The following is a 22,388-nucleotide window of genomic DNA, read 5'->3' as shown; positions in this document are numbered from 1 at the left end:
TGACAATTTATAGTAGGCTAAGTTTAAAGTTCTGATTGTGCAAAATTTCCTATAAATAACGAAAATATGAGGTTGTCTTCATCTTAAATGCGACACGCTGTACATGTGTTTATTTTACATTGCTTACTGTATTATGACGAGTATAAGGTATTCTCCATTTGAAAAAATTGTCGAGAACGGAAGGGTTTTTTCACGACACCATAATAATTTTTAATTTAGTGGCAAGTAATTTATTCAAAATTTGAAATTAAGTAACAAGCAATGTGAAAATGCCTATATGTACTGTTGTCTATAAATATTGAGCCCACAGTACACTCCAAAATTATTTTCTTATATTTTATTAGAGATGCGTGGAATGTTTCTTGGTTCACCGTGTGACGACACTTGTAATCCAAATTTACATCATACCTACTGTGATCAATCTACAGGAACGTGTGAATGCGATAAAAAATACCCTGTTAAATTGGGCCCAACAAAAGGCTGTGCAAAACGTAAATATTTGTGATTTTTTGTTTATTAAATAAACTATATCTAATTATATTATCAATATTATAACCAAAATTGATTTTAATTTCTTCAAGATATAATTTTTTCAAAGTAAAACAAACAAAAAAAAACATCAATAAATACTTATATAGTTATATTTTAGAAGCATAAGCTTTCTAGAAAAAAAAAAGATAATGTTTGAACATGATTGCTTGTAAACTTTGATAATTTGTAATTGGTAAAGACAAAATCGGATAATAGAAACATCCATAAAAGAGGTGAAAGCAGATAACTTACTTCATATTAAAAAAACTGCCGACATGGAAATGAAAAAAGAGGGTAAATGTTTTTAATCTATATTTAAAAATAGTATTTCGAATCATTTTTTTCCATCTCGTTTGTGGATGTTCCTGTATTCAATTTGTTTTATTTTGAATATGGTGTTAATTACCCGTTATTTATACTAATAATGAGTATAATTTAAAATGATATAAAATGCCTTAAATTATAATAAATATCACTTTTTAAAACTTGTCGAATATTGGAGATTTCTTAATTTTTTTAAATAAAATTTTTTGTTATATAGCTAAGAAACTCGGCGAACAATGTTATTATACCCACACCTGTAAATATATGGACCAACATTCGTCCTGTATACAAGTTAATCATAACGCAGTTTGCCAATGTATGGCAGGATATCATTTGGTCACATTACAAAAACCAACTAAACGAATTTTTTGTGCAGAGGGTACGTATCTTATTAACATACTAATTAAAATTAATCCCACCTTCCGTGTAATCTATTTGGTTTAAATGGAAATACGTACTGTGCCATTTTTCCACCATTTTTTATCAGAATCTGTTCGGTGAAATGAAATGTTGGAAATATTTAAAATCATTATTATTATTATTTAGAAAAAAATTTATTTATTAGTCGCATAAACTGCATGGTCATGAGCGACTTCTGTAACCATATACACAAGTTACAGAAGTAGATCATTATTAAAAGCTTCATATTTTAGTTTATTTATTTGCATAAAAAATTACTCAAATTAAAAATCCAAATTGGTGTCCATAAAAAGCCTTGCAGGTTTTTGATGACTGTTTCTTAATAGTATAAAAGCTGGTAACTTCATGAAAAACTTGATTTCAAGACGGTTTGAATTTGGATATTTATTTATTTTTTATTGAAATTGTGCTTAATAGTACGCTTTCCCGAAAAAGCTGGGAAAATTTTTGATTAAAAAAAAATCATTTTACGACTAACTCTAAAATTTAATTTATTTTTGAATGCAAGATAAATGAATATATAATAAGAGAAAACAATAATGGCCTACAAACATATTGGGCGTTTGGCGTGACCTCCACTCCCAACATGTCGAAAAAATCAGGGTATGAAAATTTGTCAACAATTTTAACACAATAGTTTAATAAATATTAGTACAATGGAATGCTCATATTGGCCTACAAATTTCATGAGACGGTTTCTTAGATCTAAGCCTTAAACATGTCAGTTTAACGACTATAAAGTACGTTTATTATGAACACTTGTAGGGCACGAAAAATACTTGAAAGTTGTATTTTATGAACAAAAAATGTAGTGGTACAAACAAATTAGGCCGTATGTCGTAACCTTAAAAAAACGAACAAAAATTGTATTCGTGACTTATTCGGTAATATATATATAGACAAAGCTGTAGGCCAGTATGAGCATTTGATGAAATTTATAGGCCAGTATGAGCATTCAATTTTACTAATATTTATTAAACATTCATTTTTCTGACATGTTGGGAGTGGCGGACAAGCCAAACGGCCCAATTTTTCTGTAGACTACTATTATTCTCTCTTATTATATTCATTTTTCTTGCTTGCAAGAAAAAAGCAGATGATTGTTGATATTTTTCAATGAGTCGTTTAATTGACATGTTTTCCGTTTTCCACATTGAAAATGGACCCCAATTTCCAAAGTTTTCGTAAATATAAACATTGTTGTTTACACTGGAATGAACCCACTCACGAAGTTTCATACGATTGTTATTTACGAAACCACATCCCCCGAATACTTCTCTCTGTACTGTAGGGTATAAGTAAAGGATGTAAATTTAATTTGCTAGGCACACATTCAATTGCTTTAATAGAGCGAATCCCGCATTAGTTGACGCATCAGCTTTCAGGTGCATGACGTACTTTATCTCAACAAAGTTCAATTAGAAAATAAATATCCAAATTTCAGCCATCTTAAAATAGACTCTCGAAATGGTTGGAAGCACTTGTACCATAACATTTTCTAGCCATTCTAATATTTTTAAAGCTTTAATTTTATAAATTTTGTTATCATATACAGATTTGGTACTCTTGACAACTAATTTGTCAACATTAGCTGGTGTATTCACTGGAATTGCTGTGTTAGCTGGTTTAATATGTTTTGTATTACGCCTTTTTAGCCAAAATCATTATGAACGGCCTAGAAATTTTGCTAATGCTAATATGCCACCTCCTATGTTATATGCAAGTAGCGATACAGGTATGTATAGAATATTTTATAAATTTATATTCTAGTGATTTCCTTAAAAACTGTTTAACCTTGACATACTTTTATATTTTCTATAATTATTTAAGACACGAAAAGTTCTTATCATGCATCAAATCAAAAAAATCATTTTTAACATTGCAGAGGTATTATAATTGAGTCATATAAAAAGCGGACGTCTTAGATAATCTGCATTTTGTGACATCGACTGCAACTTTTGAAAATAAAGACAAATGATAATTATTCAAATTAATATGAGCATTTCTGTGGGCTGTATTATGCATTTTAGTAAGGGGATATATTTTAACAAAATGCAAAATTGATAATATTTATCTCTTTATCCATATATAAATATTAATGGTTAATATACAGGGCGTTCTGTTACTGACTGCAGATCGTTGGCCTACAGAATAAACTTATTAAGACGAAGGAAAAAGTTATTTACCAATTTTGGATCTGAGGCCTACTTTGCGAGATAATTAACAAAATAAATTAATATAATATTAATAAAAAGTAAATAACTTTATCGAATCATAGTCCAATAAAATATTGAAAGATGGTAGGAGGTTGTCCTATAATCTATTTACATACATAAAATGAAAACACTAAAAAAATTAGCGTATTTGAATTTGTTGATTGACTCATCATCAGTTTAGTTTATTTTATGCATATTGATATAATATAGGAGTTTGAGTTTATTATTATTATTATTATTATTATTATTATTTCTTAGTTTATGTAATAATACAACACCATCCTTCAAAATTTTATTGAACTGTGATTCGATAAAGTTATTTACTTTTTATTAATATTATATTAATTTATATTGTTAATTATCTCGCAAAGTAGGCCTCAGATCCAAAATTGGTAAATAATTTTTTTATTCTTCTTAATGAGTTTATTCTGTGGGCCAACGATATTCAGTCAATAACAAAACGCCCTATATATACAGGATGATTTTTTAAAATTTTCACCCATATTTTTCGAGAACGGAATAGAAAATCAATAATCGCAAAAGCACGAAATTATACGAACTACACAGTAATTGCACCAAATTATTGTTCTTTGTCAAAAAAATTAAAATAAAAAAACTATTTACAGCTTGAATTTTTTTTCCTGTCCTTTAATGTTTTGTACACGAGTTTTTGGTTTTTTCAGGATAAAAACTGTAAGAATAACAAAACATTATTTGCATGGGAAGAAATTTAATTTGTTTTTCAATAAACAATAAGAATATGTAAGCAAAATTTTTATTTTGAGAATTTGATGTATAAAAATTTTCTTGGTGAACATTTTTTAACCTGAAAATATCTGCAATCAAGTGCCAAAATTTCAGGCCCAAGAAAAAAGTTGTTCCAATAAAAGTTTTCTTTGCTTCAAAAATCAAGAATCTCGTTTAAAAAAACCAAGGTAACCACTGTTTTACCATGAAGGCGTGAGATATCACGTATTTTCATGTATTTTGATTTTTTATTCCCTTCCCAAAAATAAGGGTGGAATTTTTTTTTTAAATCACCTGTTTCCAGGTTAAATCACCAGGAAATACATATAGGAAATAATTTCCTACAATTTTTGAGATTTTATATCATTTCAAACATACTTTTCTTCATCTCTTAGCCGAAAAGTTTCGACGAACGATCATCCCGACCGCATTTAACTCCAGAAAGAGCGACATTTTTTAGCGTAACAACCAATTTGCAAAATTATCAAGATCGATTTTATTAATTTCCAATTTCTCACTTGTGGTATGTTGGGACTACTTTTTACAGCGCCTTTTTGCTAACATGATCTGAGCCTCCTCTCAACTTTCAAGAAATAAAAAAGAGAAAAAAAATTGTATCTTTGAATTAATTGAACATTTTAGTCATTTGGACACTTTTTTTACTTGAACCCCTACTTAAGATTATCCTCCTTACCTCTACCCTCCATATACTATTTTATAAGCAGGGATTATTCCACAAAAGTGAGTGGGTTAATTTTTGTACAATATTGAACAAAACATGATAACGGTGTTATTTCCATTTAAATAAAGTAGTCACAGCATAACGCAAGCAAGATCTTGAATTTGGAAATTTTTTTAAAATCAATTTTATAATTTTGCAACCTATTGCTCGTAATTACTATATATGGAAAAATTGAAAAAAATTTGGGCTTAAAATGGAAAACAAAATTAAAAAATGCTGTGTAGATCGACAGTAGCTATCTTTTTTCTAACTATCTTGGTTGACTTATTGTTGAAAATCGACAGTATATGTTATTTTTTGTTTGATTATTGCTAGTTTGATAACGATAGTAACGATAGCTTTGGAAAATGAAATTCATAACTGTCTTATTTCTCTTATTAGATGGACTTTTTTCTAAATATTACCGCAAATTTGTTCGAGTCAACCATCGTATCGAAACTAATCAGATTAAACTACCTCGCTGCTATTACTTAAAAAATGAACCACACACACTCACGATGTTATCCTAATTTCACTTTCTTTATGAATTTGATGTCAATAAAAGACACTCAAAGAAGCAAGTATTAAAAAAATTTCACGGTTTTAAATGAATCCTTACAAAATTGTAATTGGGTAACCTTAAAAACATTATTCTATCATAATATTGGTCTCAACGAATTGTTTCTAATTAGGAATACAACATTCAGCAAATCGGTCTGGTAATCGATCAACATCTCGTTCAAGTCAACGAAGTGGTGGCACGATGATATCTGGTTATTCACGACGACCAAGTAGTGCTCAAGGTGTTGGTTCGGATGGTATGATACGTGGTAGTCGTGGTGTATTGGTGCCTTCATCAAGAGCAGGTGCGGCACGTGCCGCCGCCATCTTGCTAATCTCGTGTCACGTGAACAACCCCCGTAATACTAATAATGGGGGTGTATTACGTGAGGAATCTGAGGAGCGGTCATCGCTCGCATCTGCCGAACCACCATTAGCAACTGTTGATGATGTTGACAACATGATGACTCACGAAGTGCAAGAAACACAATCAGTACCAAATTCACCTACTCGACTCGGTAACACTGTTGTCTCAGGCACTACCACTGTTGTCTCAAGAGGCAAACGTCTCATCCGTATCAATAATATTAGGGATTCTGGTTTAAATTTGTTTAAAAAAGCTGCAAGTGTACGATTAGGTACGCACATTCTATTACCACTTTCTTTTTCATATTTCATTAAGAAAAACAGAACTCTTTTCAGTGTAATGATAAAAATTAGTTTTGATTGCATGATGGAATAATGGTTTGTGATCATAATCATATCCCAGATAAGGTATTCATTCGTAAATGTTTGAATACATTCATAAAACTAATTAATTGTAGCTACTTTTTAATTAACCAGAATCCCTTTTTTATGTCGTGTTTTTTTATTTGGCTTGTGTGCCTTGTATTTTTAAGTGTCATACAAATATTTATACATTTTATACTCTCGAAAAAAAGCAACACAAAAACCGAGAGCTATTTTATTTATTTTATTTATAATTCAGTGTATTTAGGAAAAAACCTAGAGAAAATTCAAGTGAAGCGGATTTTTGTTTACACCTTTAATTAGGCTTTACAAATAATATGCAAAAAAATACTCGCGTCGAGAGTTATTCAAAGGTAAAGTCCAAGAAAATTATTTTTCTTGCAAATGCTTCGCTTCCTGATTATTGTACATTAATTGTATTCATGCATTATGCAATGTCTAATTTGAAAATTTACTCAAAAAAATTATATTTCTACATTCTTGAGAAAAGAAAGTCGAGATAATATAGTACTCCTAAAATCAAGATAATAGTACTCGAGAGAAGTATTTCTAAACTTTTGGCTCAAGACATTTTATTTAGCATTTAACGTCACATTTTTATACCCTTTATATATGTAATATATATCAACAGATACCAATAACGCTTAATTGATGCCACGAACAAAATTGTGTTATATGTGTTCATAAAATCATCTACAAATTCCATTTCCGGTTGTCTGTCTGTCCGCCTGTGAACACGGTTACTCAAAAACGAAAAGAGATTATAAACTGAAATTTTTCTAGCGTGCTCGGGATGTAAAAACTGAGATTGAGTTCCTAAATGAGCAACATAGGTCAAAGTCCAGGACCCATCTTTCCAAAGTTTAAATGTAAAAAAGATTCCTTTAGCAAATCAGGTAGGTAATTGTAATTAGCTAAATAAAACTAAAGCTTCTTATAACAAGTGAAAACAACAATTGACTGAGTTAATTTTTGAAATACCCTGTATAGAAAGTGTTGGATGTTACTGCTTGCATTATTTTAAAGCAATTAGAAAAGTGTTTTTTAAACTTACACTTATGGTGACATTTCAGCCTCCATTTGTTTTAATTTTTGAGAATATTTCACAAGACCACTAATTGCAGTTACCGGCAAATTTTCAACTCTCTCTTTTATAGTTTTGGAAAAAATTGACACCAAAATTTTTCAAAGCTGTGGTCTTGTAAAAATATGCCATTGAATGTTAATTACAACAGTGATTTTCAAAACTTTAGATATCGTGCTCTTGGAAATTATTGATCGTACATAAAATTGTACAGAAAATTATTTAAACAGAAAATTTCGTTAATGACTAGAATTAGGGTACATTCAGTAGTAAGCGAGTTATTTGCAAAAAAAATCATGCAGTAAATCTTCGGATAAATCCCGGCGCGAATAAAATTTTGTGGCCGCTATTCAGCATACAATTTTTAAAGGCTAAATAAAGGTACAGGGTATGGTAGAGAAGTGTTCGACTTTGAAAACGTTGTAAAACAAAAACCCATCAACTTTGCCAAATTATTTTTTACCATCTTAAAATACATAGAGAAACATTTAAGTAAATTACATAAATTTATCTTCAAAATTGAATTATAAATTTTTAATTAAATTAAGTAAATTGTATTTTTTAAAACTTATATTTTAAACATTAGATACCTAAAAAAGGATTATTGAAAATTTACTAAATTTAACTTTCAAAGAAGCAGGATGGCGTCCATTCATACGTACATAATCTTCCAGACGACCAAGTTATTTCCCACATTTCGCATGATTTTAAGCATCCATTGTCAGACGTTCTTTCAACGATTGAATTGATGGTGGTCGATTATCTTGATACAGTTTCTCTTTCTGTTGAGATACCTTTTAAAATAACTCACAAGAAAATGTAATTTTCCTAAATACTTGTTTGTTTATTTTAAGATGGTCAAAAATTAATTTGGAAAAATACATGTGTTATATTTTTTAACGTTTTCAAAATCGTACACTTATCTACCACAACTTGTATACAACAACTATCAGCTTGATGAATATTTTTTAAAGGTTGCATCCGTTTGAAACCTAAAAGCATTGAATTATTTACATTATTCTTATTAATATAAATATTATTATAAATCATACTTCATTTTAATTCTCGAATGTGTGAAATCTAATCTCTTTTTTCAACATATTATTATGATGTGCTCTGTTGTCATTTATTATTATATATAAATACTTAACTCTAACTTCTATGTATTTATTTTATTAATTTTGTTTTTTTATTAAATACCTCATATTTAATTACTTATTAAAAATATCATTTTGTAGTTGTGTATAAAGAAAAAAAACAGAAAAAAAATAATCAAATTCGTAATTTGCATTATAAACTTGACCTTATCTAATTTTGTTTTTAATTTAAAAGTATTCATTTATTTAAAAGTATTATTATACTTCTTGTAAATAAATCATTTTCCAAGGTCACGGATAAGCAAGATGGCAGTGTGGTGAAATTTTAAGTATGATTTTTTTAAACTAATTAATTACTTTCTTTGGATGAATTTTTTATATATATATATAGCTTGTTTGCAAACATTTTTTAATATAAATAATTTTATATATACATAAATATTAATAAATTAGCTTTATAGTTTTTAAAAAAAAATTAAAAATCGATTGAATATTGTTATTAGCACCTGAATTATTGAAAAAAAAAAAAAAAAAAATTGAAATTCAAAACAATTTAAAAATGACAAATTTGACACAGTACAAAATAAACTACATAAATTTTTTATCGCATGGACTTTTTTTATTTTATTTTTGTATATTGCATTTGAGTACTATCGCTCGCTTTTACTTTTCTGCACACTTCATATATCACTGTCACACACTCACAAACAGTCTGATTTCTTAGTACCTAAAATATTTCAAGAAATTTTGAAATATTTTTGAAGAAAATAAGACTGCATATTTACATACATTTATAAAATAAAACAATTTAAAACATTTTTAAAAATAAAAACGCAAAAAGAAATTTAAAAAATAAATTAAAATTATTTAAAATTTAAATAATCATTGCTTTCATGCTTTCTTCAGAGCATGTTGTATATTATAAATATCAGTTTTTAGTTTGAATTTTCACCTAAAATACATTCATTGGCATGAAAACTTTCAGTAAATCAGCTACTTTTCATATTATATTTTTCTAAATGTAGTCGTATCTATTGTATTTTAAAAAGTTTTATAAATATTCTCTTTTAATAACAGTTTTCTTATACTGGTTGTTTTCTTTTAAAGTTTCCACCCTTATATGTCAGATACGGAATGAAAAACAAAAACACAAAATCACGTATTGGTTTATTTTTAAGGGGAAGTAAAAAACATAATGTATTTTTTTATACGGGAACGTTTACATGCTCAAACGGGTCTAATTTGGTTTTTTTTTTTTTTAATAGAATTACATATTTTTTGTTGCAGAAACTTATAAAAAATTATTATTTTGAATATTTAACTTATTATTTTACTACTTATTTTATTACTAAAGTATCTAAAATCGGGCTTAGAGAAAATTTTTGTGGTTCAAAAAGAAACAAATTTGATACCTGCTTAACCATGAAGAAATTCCCGTATAAATAAATTGAATAATACATTTTCATTAACCTTAAAAATAAGCCGATTCATGCTGTTTTTTATTTTTCATCCAATTTCCGAAATATAAGGGCGAAAACTTTTTTTAAAAATCAACTGTATACAAGTTCCATTAACTTTTATATTTCTATGATAAAAATTGGATAATCACAAATAAAATTATATTTAAGGATAATTTTTAGTAAGTTGGAGTTTTGAAAATTATCGTTCTTCTAGATTTCTGGACTGTTTCTATCAGCTCACGAAATTCTACAAAATTCAACATAAAATTAATCAAGATTAATAATTTTTATTTTATACTACCCAGAGGTTACCACTTTACAATTAAACATCCAATAATTTGCATAAAAAATTCAGATCGTACTCTGTTAAACCTGATATTATACAGGCTATATGGATTTTATCAGTCATAATACTTTCGAATTTAAGTTGAAACTAGTAAAGTTGAAATTAAAAATATCGTACTTGTTCGAAATTTTATTAATTTTCAGAACTTCACTTTTACGAATTAACGATATGTTTAGCTGATTTTTCAAGTATGAGCACAATCAATATCCCTGAAAAAATCATTTCTATTAAAATTATTATTTGTACAAACAAATTGACAATTTTCTTTAAATTCTGAATCGAGAAGCTTCTCAACGTTAAATTGTAGGTTTTTATTGTATAAACGATTTTCTGGACCCGTATACTCTCGCAGCACCTGAAAATATGTTTATATGTATTTTTCTTTGTATTGGTTTTCGCATTTTCTTCAAGATTTTGATGATTTATCTTAAATAGCGAATACAAAATGTATAGTTCAAGTATTATTTAAACCAGAAAATTCCACTGAAACCTTAAACAAGGTTTTTTAAGCTGTTATTGTAGCTAATATTTGTTCCTCAAAAATGTGTATAAGTATGACCATTTTTAGACTATATTTGTGTAAAAAAATTGCCGATAGTTAAAAACTTTTTGGATGAAAAATCTCTTCTGTATACACAAAATTTATGGAGGGTTTTACTGAAATTGTGTGGTTAAAATAATGGGCCAAGATCTCAGGGCCCCCAGACTTAATTTATTTTCTGATGGGCAAAACATATACGATAGAGTAGTGCTAGTGTGTACAATGAACGTATGCATACTAGGTGTAACGGGTATATAAAAATTTTCCTCACTTTACTTGCAGTCTGAGAACTGATTTTTACGTATGTTGTGATGAATATTTTAAACTAATTGAAATTAATATCGCCAAACTTAAAAATTACTAAACTAAATGTCGAAAGAAAAAACATAGCCTTACTTACAGTCAAAGACTTGATTTTTAGCTATGATATTTAGATACTTTTTCTATACATATATATCTATACATATAATATAGAGAATATTATATAAATATTAATATTTTTGTTATATATAAAATATTTTTATATTCAATATTATTATTATTAAACAATAATTAATTAATAAAATCTATAAATAATTTCTCTTATAAAAAAGTGAAATTAAAAATAGAATATATTGAAATTATTTGTTTATATATATATATATATAATCTCTATTATATATATAGGGGGCTATTTAAATATATTTTGTAAGCTGTCATTCCAATCGTAGGAGCCAAACATCTCCTACGCGTATTTAAAGTGCCCCCGTAAATAAGAGTCAAATAACTATACGTGAGTTTGAGCGTGAGTGAGATAATTATACGCATACGTATAGCTTGCGAATTTTTTAGAGTGCAGGAAATTAATGTAAAATCGGGGTCGACTAACGAATTTTTTTTAACAAATGAACCGATTTGATCTTATAATAAGTTAGGTCTGGGGGCCCTGGGATCTTAGTCTATGATACTTCAATTACGCATATATATTATTAACTTTGCATAATTTAATTTTGTATTCGAAATTTAAGATATGAACATTCAAATCATTTATAGCGAAAATCGACATCTCCCGGTGCGGTTAAAGTATACGTACAGAAAATCATTTAAACAAATTAAAAACCCACAACTTTATGTCGAGAAACTGCTCGTTTCAGAATTTAATAAATCAAATGTCTTATTTGCTCGGAGCATATAATAATTATTTATCGAGATTATTAATACAATTGAAAGAAACTCTAAATAAATTAAACAAAGTTTCAAAAAGTAACTAAGTATGTAAAATTCACATAAATCTAATAATGGACATGGCAACTTGTCTCAGAAAGTTTATATCAGGTGTCCCAAAAGTAGAAATACGGTCCAAGAACTTTAACGAGAAGCATTGTTTTGAACAAAAGTTTCAAAATGAGTATGGCGCAATGAAAGTCCAAAATTGCAAATGAAAAACCTCAATTTTTATGGTTGATTCGTGTAAAAGTCCTGAAAAAACATTTTATTCGAAACATGTTTTTGTAAGCCGATAGTAACGAAACAGATTTTAAGTAAAACGAGGAATCTAACGATGACTCTAATTTTGATTTGGATATTCAAAAATATTTGAAAGCTTACTTTTTTAGAAGAGGTAAACACTTTTTGTTAGTGCACTGAAAAGAAATTCTTAATATCAACCGATATGAGCTCATCTCAACTTCGTCGCGAGAGCAATATGGCGAATGGAGCCATGAATGTAAAATGTGATACAACTTCCGTCAGAATTTGAGTTGTGTAGTTGACACAACCGTACCAGCAGCTAGTACAACTTAAGTTATGTTTCTATATTTAAACGTAAAAATACCACTAGTTGCACTGCCAGTTTAAAAAAAGTTTTTTTATTTTTTTGTTTTTTTTAAGTTTATCTTCAATTTGCCTATCTCCAAGATCAAAATTAATATTTCTTGGTTGAAAATTACTTTTGATCTTTAATAAAAAAAGGCTCAACTAATTGAATATCAAGCTGTTCTGTTACTTTATAGGAAGAATTTTGCTTTTGACTTTTACTGTAGCCATACGGCTTCCATACGGCTTAAATACAAATTTTTCGAATGAAATTTGTCTTTTACGTGAATTGACAATAAAAATTGAGAGTTTCTATTTGAAATTTCATTTGAAGGTCACAAAATATGCTCCCTGAATATAAATTTTCTTCATCCCTTGAAATTTTGGTTGAAACCTTTTGCAAAAAAATGCTTCTCTGGAAAGTTCTTGGATCATCTTGTTACTTCTGCAACACGGTGTATAAGAAGAAAGACTCAGTAACCAAGTAACATGCTAATAGAAGTGACCTCTGTGAAATTTTGAATTTTTTTACATCAAGGAATTGTAATTAAACATCATAAACATGCATTAAAGGATCTCGATCAAAATGATGGGAGCAGAACCTCAATGAAGAGTTCTGAATTTTTGATACATTATAGCTAATAACCTTTTGAAAAGTCCACACAGTTTCGATACTCAAACATGAAAAAATTTTGTTATCTACAAGATACAGACTGGTAAGATTGACAGTTTGCTTCAAGAGCGAATATTAATGTGCACATTTGTGAGTAATACTCCACGTGAAACTCTTTAGCTTTCTGCAAGAACGATTCACCGAGTGAATCGGGCTTAGCACATTAATTGATAATAAAATCGTAGATTACAGCCAAAAATTGTTAATATTTCATAGGCTATAAAAAAATTTTAGAACTTTGTCTTGAGGTAAAGTAGCGTATCATTTTGCTCGCGTTCCTTTGCATTTATAGTCTGGTTAACAAGTTGAATTTGGTGAAATATACAAATAGTGGTTAAAAAAAATGCGAGTGATAGCTCGTTGGATTCGAAATGATGTCTAGAAAATTGTGAAAGAAGTTTTTTTCAGCACATACAAAATTACAGAAGCTATAAACAATGAAAGATGATAAAAAAACGTTTTTCGTGTTTTGCCAATATTTCATAAAATAGTAATATTTTAGAAATAAATAAAAAAATTTTTAAAGAGGAGAAAATTTCCAATAAAAAACTCCGGAAGTCTATCTAAAGCATTTATAATTTTAATTTAAATAATTTTTTTAAGCTATTAACTATTTATTAAAAAATTTGAAAAAATTATGGTGTATTTTGAACACTCTAAAGAATTTATTATTGTTGGAAATTTATCTTAAAGTTAATTTTTGAACAACTAAGACAACTTATTATTCAAAAAATTTTCTGGAATTTTTGTTTTTATTCTAAACTAAAAAGAATGTTTAATTAATTGGCGTAGAGTTTTTTGCCTTCGTGGAGCCCGATTTGGCTCCGTGGATACTCAACAATACCACGTCAAAAGATTTAAAAAAATTTTAATAATTTTTTTATAATAATTTAACCAAAAATGAAAAATCATGCATTATTGTATATATTATATTATTAAATTCATCTTCTTAAGTTATATATGTATACAAGAGGGGATCCATGAAACTAAAAAATTTTACATTATTTAAACATAAAATTTTAGTTTACAATAAAAAGAAAATTCCAGAAATTTTCTGAATAAAAAGTTATCTAACTTGTTGAGAAATTAACTAAAATATAAATTTCCATCGATAATAAATTCTTTTGAGTGTTCAAAATACGCCATAATTTATTAAAATTTTTAAATAAATATTTAATAATTCGTCGTAAAAAGACCTATTTTCAACGTTAAATTTTTTTTTTTTTTTTTTTTTTTTTTAAATTTCTCAACTATTACTATTTTAGAATTATTGGCAAAAAACGAAATACCTATTTTTATCATCTTTAATTGTTTATAACTTTTACAAGTTTTTATGTGCTGAAAAATGCTTCTGGCACTATTTTATAAACATCATTCCGAATCCAACGAGCTATCACCGGTATTTATATGACCATTATTTCTATATGTCACCAAATTGAATTTGTTAACCAAACTACTATTGTCAAATCAAAGGATGTGTATTATCAAAGGACTGAAGCTCAGTTCCATTGAAAAGTTTAAAAATTTTTATTCACAAAAGTAATATTTTTTGCCAAATTTGAATTAAACACTGCTTTATTTCTATTTAAACACAAATAGAACGATTGCCCGCTAATACAGCTTCGCCATGCGTACTACGTTGGATTTATATAAAAAAAAAAACTAGCAATAAATATATTTTTTAAGTTTAAGTTATGTCCTTTCTTGTATTTTGTATCTTTTCATATTGATATGCTTTAGGTTCACGTCGGCCGAGTTTAGCATCAGTGCATAGTACCGGCTCATTACGAAGTTTTGGTGGACGTATGTTAGAACGCGAACGTGAACAGCGGGAACAACGTCAAGAAATTCAAGCACGTTTAGCACGTATGGCGTCGTTGCCGAATTCATTGCCAAAAGTTTCGACGGTGCCGACACCTAGTCCATTATCTACAGATGAATTGTTACCGTCTGTATGCGAACTGAGAGAGGTACATATGTAAGCAGAACATTTTTTATAAATACTGACGTGTCGTAATGTGTATAATTTTATTGCCCATTTGGTACAAAACGAGAAGGCTTTTGAAGTTTTTTTTGTGTCCACTAAACAGCTGTAACAAAATAATTTAAGTACCACAAATATATTTTAACAAACGTCTCACGTATGGCGCTGTCGTTTTACATTGAAAGGTATAATAAAAATTGAATAAGATTTTTATGTTTTATAACTATTTTTAAAATGTTTTCTATCATTTGTCTGTTATGGAAATTTTTCATCGTCAAAAGATTTTACCTTGCCGGGGAGAGTCGGAGAATATTGTACGATAATATCCTCCTTTTATAAATTTATCCTCTGGTACAAGTTAGCCAGTCTCGTAATCGAATGGACCACAAAAATATTGATTATTGAGCATTATAATAATTTTAACCTGTAAAATTTTTGGTAATAAAATCGAAATTATCAATCTGGAAAGTATTGCATTGCCTATCCGCAATTTCAGTTTTGTCTTTATAGTCATTGTGGGTTGATTGTTTAAAAAGGTTACATCTTTATCTTTCAAAAACGGAATTGGTTCATAAAACATGTGAGGAGTCGTTTTTGGAGAAATGAAATACACTATTAATTTTTTATACTAGGACGCCTACATGATCAAACAGGGGTCAATTGATATCTAAGAAAAATTTTTTTTGCGTTCAAGAATATGAATCTGCTACAAAAAATATGCAGTTCCAAAATACTTGTATAAGAAAACAAAATAATACAATTTCATTCCTTCTACAAATGAACCGATGTGTGTTTGTCGGTTGTTTGATTTTCCATTCCATTTACGATAAAAGGTGAAAACTTTTTAAAAAATTACCATATATACAGGGTGGATCATTTTAATCTATATTATCTAATAGCTCGTTTTGTAGTTAACCAATCAAAAAATAACTGTTACAAAAAATAAAACTTTTGATGAGGAACATCATATTCTGACATCAGATTGGTACTAGTTCTTTGGGTTGCTAAAATAGCGAATAGATTCTAAACGGTCAGAGATAGAATAATAATAATAATAATAATAATAAGTGTCATGTTTGTATATTACAAACGTTGACAAACATGCTCTTCCATTTAGCTCGATCGTATGCCAGATGAATAATTTGATTGGCGTTTGCATTTTCATATGTCAGGCTATCTAGATACCTTAATCGTCTTCTCCCTCGTTTCTTACACCCTCCTATCCTTACCGATAGTGTTAAAAATTCTAATTTCCCTTTCCTAATTATATGTCCCAAAAATTCCAGCTATCTTTTGTGAACACTATTTAATACTTGTTTTTTCAGTCCAACCGTTCTCCACACTTTATCATTCGACGTATAATCACTTAATCAGTCCATTTTATTTTCAATATTCTACGCCAACACCATGTTTCACACGCTTCCAAGGATTTTCACAAATTTTTATTAACTGTTCAACTTTCACAACCATAAGTTAACACAAGAGATAGAATAGCACTTTAAATTAGAAAGTTGATCTTCATAAAAAACGAACAATTTTTGGTTAAAACATGTTTTCGAAAAACCAGAGCTTTCGGAGGACATACAACTTAAAAATATTAAATTATTACATTTGATCGAAAGAAAATACGCTTATTAAACACTTAATCGAAAGAAAATAGTTTATCGGTAATTGTAGGCTAGAGTCATGAACACATCAAACGTCCTTATTGCCTTTCCTTATTTCCTCCGAAAGAAAAATGATTTAGATGAAAAATGTTTGATATTTCTAATTAAAAGTGTTCTTGTACTTTTTACCGTTTATAATAAAAATTGGTTATTAAATAAACCCGAAGAACTAGGTGCAATATGTTATTTTTTAATTGGTTAACTGCAAAACGAGCTATTAGCTATTATAGATTAAAAGGACCTACTCTGCATAGTGATTAATAGGGTGAAAATTGGCAGCTAGTCTTTCCAAGAATTATATTTGTCTGTTACAATGATTGATTATATGTCTGGTTACTTCAAATAAGAATTTTGATAAAAATATTCTATTCTTCATGATGAATATATTTTATCATATATTAATATACAAAACTTCTCTCTCGCTCACCAATTTGGCGGTATGAAAAAGTCAAATTTTAGATTCTATAATTCTTTTTGAGACACACCCCTTCTATCAAACACGGCAGCTAAAGCGAGTGAAAAACTGTTTAGTGGCCCAAGTGTAGATCGTATTTGCTTGTTCCACAAATGTCTTATTTACTACTTTTTAATTTTTTGGCATTTCAATAGAAATTTGGTAATTTGTTTCGCTATCTGAGAGTTTCTTAAAACACTAAACATAATTAAGTGAATAGTTTAGAGCATGCCATATCCGACTCTCGCCGAATATTTCCGTTATTGTTATAATTATAAAAATTTAATGGTAATAATAACTGTATTCAATTCTATTGTGCTTGGACAACATATGATAGCTCCAGTAAATTGTTTGTATTAACTTCATTGTCCGGTTTGCTCAGCGTAGTGGGTTCGATTCCCGTCCTCGAACAACAAAATTAATATAAATAATAGTTATGATGGGCTGGTGTAGTTCATGGTATATGTATGAAGTAGGTGTACTCTGCCTCTGAAATTGAGGAGCTGATAAATGAAATTATCAGCGGAAAGGTGGTAAAACACATATATGGTATTACAATGGGCTCTATTGCTTCAGTGTGTTCTTCGTGGACAGCCAATATAACCTAACCTAACCTAACTTCATTGTCTCAAAATTTTTTGTTCTAAAATTTATAATTTGACACTACGTTCATAGAGTAAAAATCAAGATTTTTGGAGTTATTTTTGGAGTTGTCACATGGTTCCTAGCGTCTTAGAATTGTTTTGAATGTTATGATTATTTGAAATTGATGTTTAATCTATATGGGGCATTTTCGATTCTCTGTTTAATTGTGAGTATTTTTTTCAGTGTCGGTATAAGATTTTGTATTCTGATAACATTTTTAACTGGCCTAAAGAAAACTTAAAGAGGATTTTTCACTTAAGGGGACTTTCTCATTTATAATTACGAAAACAAAAAAACTTTTTAAATATTAAAAAGAAAACTATTATTTTTATTAGTATATGAGTCCTTACGGATATGTCTTAAAGTTTATAAACCAATTTTTTGATGACACTTTTGGCACATTTTAATCGCTTCTCCCAAAAAAATACACTTGGATCGGTGCTACACTTTGCTGGTATTCTGTAAAATTCAAACGTGATTTGATTCGAGAGGCTCAGAACTAAAAAATAAACCATTAAAAAATTAATTTTTATCATTTTTATGGTTTTTATACACATTTTTCTAAAAGTTGCATAATCAGCATATTTTGGGGTGAATTTATCTCTAAACAAGGAGGTGTGGTTTTCTAAATTTTTCGAGGTTTATTGTCTAGTTTTTATTATAACGAATCCAAAACCTTTGTAGTATTAAACGTGTATATACGTGTACCAATTTGAAAAACGTAATTTAGAAAAAAACCTGTGGAAAGTTTGTGTATACACCGGTTTTTTTTTCTACTTCACATTTCTTCATAAAATAGTAGTCGAGTATTTCTATGACACAAAGAAACTTATTTGAAAGTTTTAAATGAGAAAGTTTTATTAATTATTTTTTCTACTTAAGTAAATAGTTTTCGCGTATCGCCCTGATAAATATTCATTAATTTTATGTTTTTGAAAGTTTTATTTGGAAAAATTCAGTTCTCAAACGCTTTCTTAAACATTTGCGGCTATTTAGTTAAATGTATGTCTACCTGCCCGTTTTTTATTATTATGATAGCTTGATCTGATTTTCAGCCTTTCAATACAAACACATTGACACAAATTTTCATGAATTTTTAGAAAATTTAACAATGATTTTTGTCTATCGGTTAATGAATATGGTGGAAGCGCAAATAAATCTATGGTAGATAGTAGGAATTAATGAATTACAAAAAATAAATTGCGTTTCCATCATTTATTTGCGTCTCAATAAAGAAAAGATCTCGCACATTTAACATTAGAATTGGCTTTTGTATAAAATCTCGTTACTCAAGATACAAGATGATGTTCTGATCAAACAGATGGAAAACTCTATGTGAGTTTTATATGGAAGAAGTCGCCCCATTAGCTCAGTTGGTTAAGGTGTAAACAATTCAGTCCGCGGTTTGCTTAGGGTTGGTTCAATTCTCGCCGTCGCAACAAAATTAATTTAATTAATAGTTGTGATGGGCTGGTGTAGTGCATGGTATATACATGAAGGAGGTGCACTCAGCCTCTGAAATTGAGGAGCTGATAAATGAAATTATCAGCTCTATTGCTTCAGTGTGTCCTTCGTGGACAGCCAATATAACCTAGCCTAACCTAACCTTTATATGAAAGAAAGTTCTATATGAATACTTTAGATATTTAATGTTCAATAGCAAGGTAGGATTTAAAGAAAAAAATCTTCTCAAATCATTCATTTAAGGTTGCCCTTAAAAAAGTCAAAATAATGTTTGATCATAAATGGAGAAAATTTTTTATTATTTATCAGCCGAATCTATAAAAATTTAACATGTATTTCTACTTTATAAATTACATAGAAATATGATTATTCTATTAAATCGAATTTTTGGAAGGGGTACTTTTTAAGAAATTTCGGAAAAATCGAGAATAATTTTTATGATTTTAGAAAAAAAGGCATTTTAGTAGATAACTTGAGCCCAAGAAAGTTAAGTCAAAAGTAATCCCAGCTATTAAGATATACTCTTTAATTTCTTCGTCTATAAAGATAAATACGTATTTGGCTAAATATTGGTTTCAGAAAAATTGCTTCCGTTAATGCGTAAAACTGATTTTTGACGTTTTAAAAGTAACCCTTAAACGAACGGTTTGGGACAGTTCTTTCCCTTATATACGATATTATTGAACGTTGAATGTCTAAAGTTACATATCCATTCATATTATTAATTCATACAGAAATATGAAATTAGGTTTTTATTTATTATAATTCCGAAACGAATAGTTTTGCAGGGTTTCGCCCAATTGGACTTTTAAATAGTATGACAATAACGTCTTATATCTAAAGCTTCAATAAATTTTAGGCATAAGCCGAATCAAATTTTAAATGTCCGGGATTAAAGTAATTCGTTTCTTTACTTCACCTCGTCATAATTAAATTACGCATTTTTAATCTTTTTAATTAATAGTTTTGGCTTGGTTTTATAACTTTTTAAGATACGCTAAAAGTAGTAGATCATGAACCAATTCCAATGAAATTTGAAGGAGAGATGCCTTGTGTTCTGAAAACGCTACTTTTAACCGCAAGAAATTAGCTCATATATATCATTTGGTTAAATATTATGTGTGAACAAATTCAAGATTTTAATTAAGAACATGGCTAATATAATTATTTAAATTATTTTAGGACGACATAACTCGTATCATTTCTTTATGAATAAATGAATGAATTTTTTAAAAGGTCCTACGGAGAGGAGACTATTCTTATCTTGTTCTTCATACCTCAATTTAGGAATCAAGAAATATCTTTGAACTTAGAATTTCAGCTTTCCCAATAAAGCCGGCACTGATTTCTTAGGAAATACATTTTGTAATAGTTCTACTTCAGGTTCATTCTTGCATGCTCTTATTTTGATGTTAAGAATAAATTTTCTACACTTTATCGTCATGTTGCTCTTTAATAGTATCGTTTGAATGTTTTTCTAAAATTAATTCTAACAATCATGAGCAAACTTCTAATTAATCTTTAATACAACAGTGGACACAAATAACTTATAATTTCAGTAAAATTTTAAGTGTTGCATGTATTTTAAGCTGTATTTCGTTTTATTATTTATAAAAAATGTAACCTGACTTCATTTCTTAAAAAAAAAAAAAATAAGCAAGCTTATTAAAGGCTAAGTATGAGTAGATGTAGCCATGATCAAACACTGGCTCTGGCTTAATTGGCCGTGGGACAGAAAGAACCCTTTGTAAAATGATTAATATATTCTTGAAACTCCGTGAGTGGTTCCTTTGTGGCGAGTCATCCAACTTTCTCCCTAGAATTTTTTTGGAAAGTGCTGCGTTTTAAAATGATCATGATAACGTCGTATTTAAGCCATCGGTCTGAAAAACGCATCAGGGAATTTCAGGGAATAACGTCGTATTTAAGCCATCGGTCTGGTAAACGCATCAGGGAATTTGTCAAACATTTGATAAAATTAATAATTATTAAACTTGTCTACTTCTTCGCTTGAGGAAGTCGAGCCCGAGTTTGTCTATTTCCTCGAACGTGTCGTACATAAGTATTTTTGTTTTTGAATACGTACATGATTCATTTTTGCTGAATTGATTAATAATTATTAATGTTATCAAGTAGTGATAGTGTCCAACAAATTCTCTGCTGCGTTTTTTCAGACCGATAGCTTAAATATGCTGTTATCGTGCTCATTTGAGAATGCAACACTTTTGAAAAATTCGTACAGAGAAGTTTGGTAGACTCTCCAAAAGTTAGCCACGCACGAAGTTTCAAGATGTATTAATCATTTTACAAAAAATTCTTTCTATCCCACGGTCTATAAGAGTTATAAGGAAGTAAGAGTCGATAAACTTTTTATTAATATTTTATTTGTGATTTTTAGGTAAACCTAAGCGAATTAAACGTAAGAGCAGCCTTACACGGTGAAATTGGACCATGTTCGTCAAAGGACTGTCAATAAAAGTAACATTAAAATTTTGAATTCACTATAGATAAAAAATAATTTTTAATCAAAAAGTGTGATTACGAAATACAATCAGTGGAATGAACTATGAACTAAAAAAAAAAAAACAATCATGACCCTTAAAAAAGTGCTAAAAATCAACTAATTTATGCTATTTATAAAAGCATACTCAAAAAAGACTATTTTTATTGTTGTAAAAATCCCAACAAAATCAAAAAATTCTATGTTATTAGTTTAAATAATTTTCTATATTTTAACTGTTAGTTAATTTGCAAAATGCATTTAAAAAAATTTTATTATAATTGGGGGTGTAAAAAATTTAATGGGGGGTGCAAAAGTATTTTATAAATAAATTATAAACTATAAAATGTGTGCTTAAAATTGCAAGGAGCAAATTTATTATATAAATAAATATGTAGATTTTTTTATA

At 28.6% G+C, this 22,388-nt stretch overlaps 1 protein-coding gene across 1 annotated transcript in view; it reads left to right on the top strand.

Moving 5' to 3' along the window:
- Window positions 1–21,955, top strand: part of LOC123304988 — a 32,778-nt gene extending 10,823 nt beyond the window's left edge. Inside the window, exons 3-8 of the mRNA XM_044886570.1 lie at window positions 345–491; window positions 1,073–1,234; window positions 2,831–3,010; window positions 5,652–5,825; window positions 15,006–15,235; window positions 21,878–21,955. Of these exons, the coding sequence (XP_044742505.1) occupies window positions 345–491; window positions 1,073–1,234; window positions 2,831–3,010; window positions 5,652–5,825; window positions 15,006–15,235; window positions 21,878–21,955 (971 nt within the window). The remainder of the gene's footprint in view (window positions 1–344; window positions 492–1,072; window positions 1,235–2,830; window positions 3,011–5,651; window positions 5,826–15,005; window positions 15,236–21,877) is intronic.
- The last annotated feature ends 433 nt before the right edge of the window (window positions 21,956–22,388 follow it).

This window comes from Chrysoperla carnea, chromosome 1 (genome assembly GCF_905475395.1).
Source record: "Chrysoperla carnea chromosome 1, inChrCarn1.1, whole genome shotgun sequence".
Taxonomy (NCBI): Eukaryota; Metazoa; Arthropoda; class Insecta; order Neuroptera; family Chrysopidae; genus Chrysoperla; species Chrysoperla carnea.
This window is presented reverse-complemented; position numbering and strand designations above follow the sequence as displayed.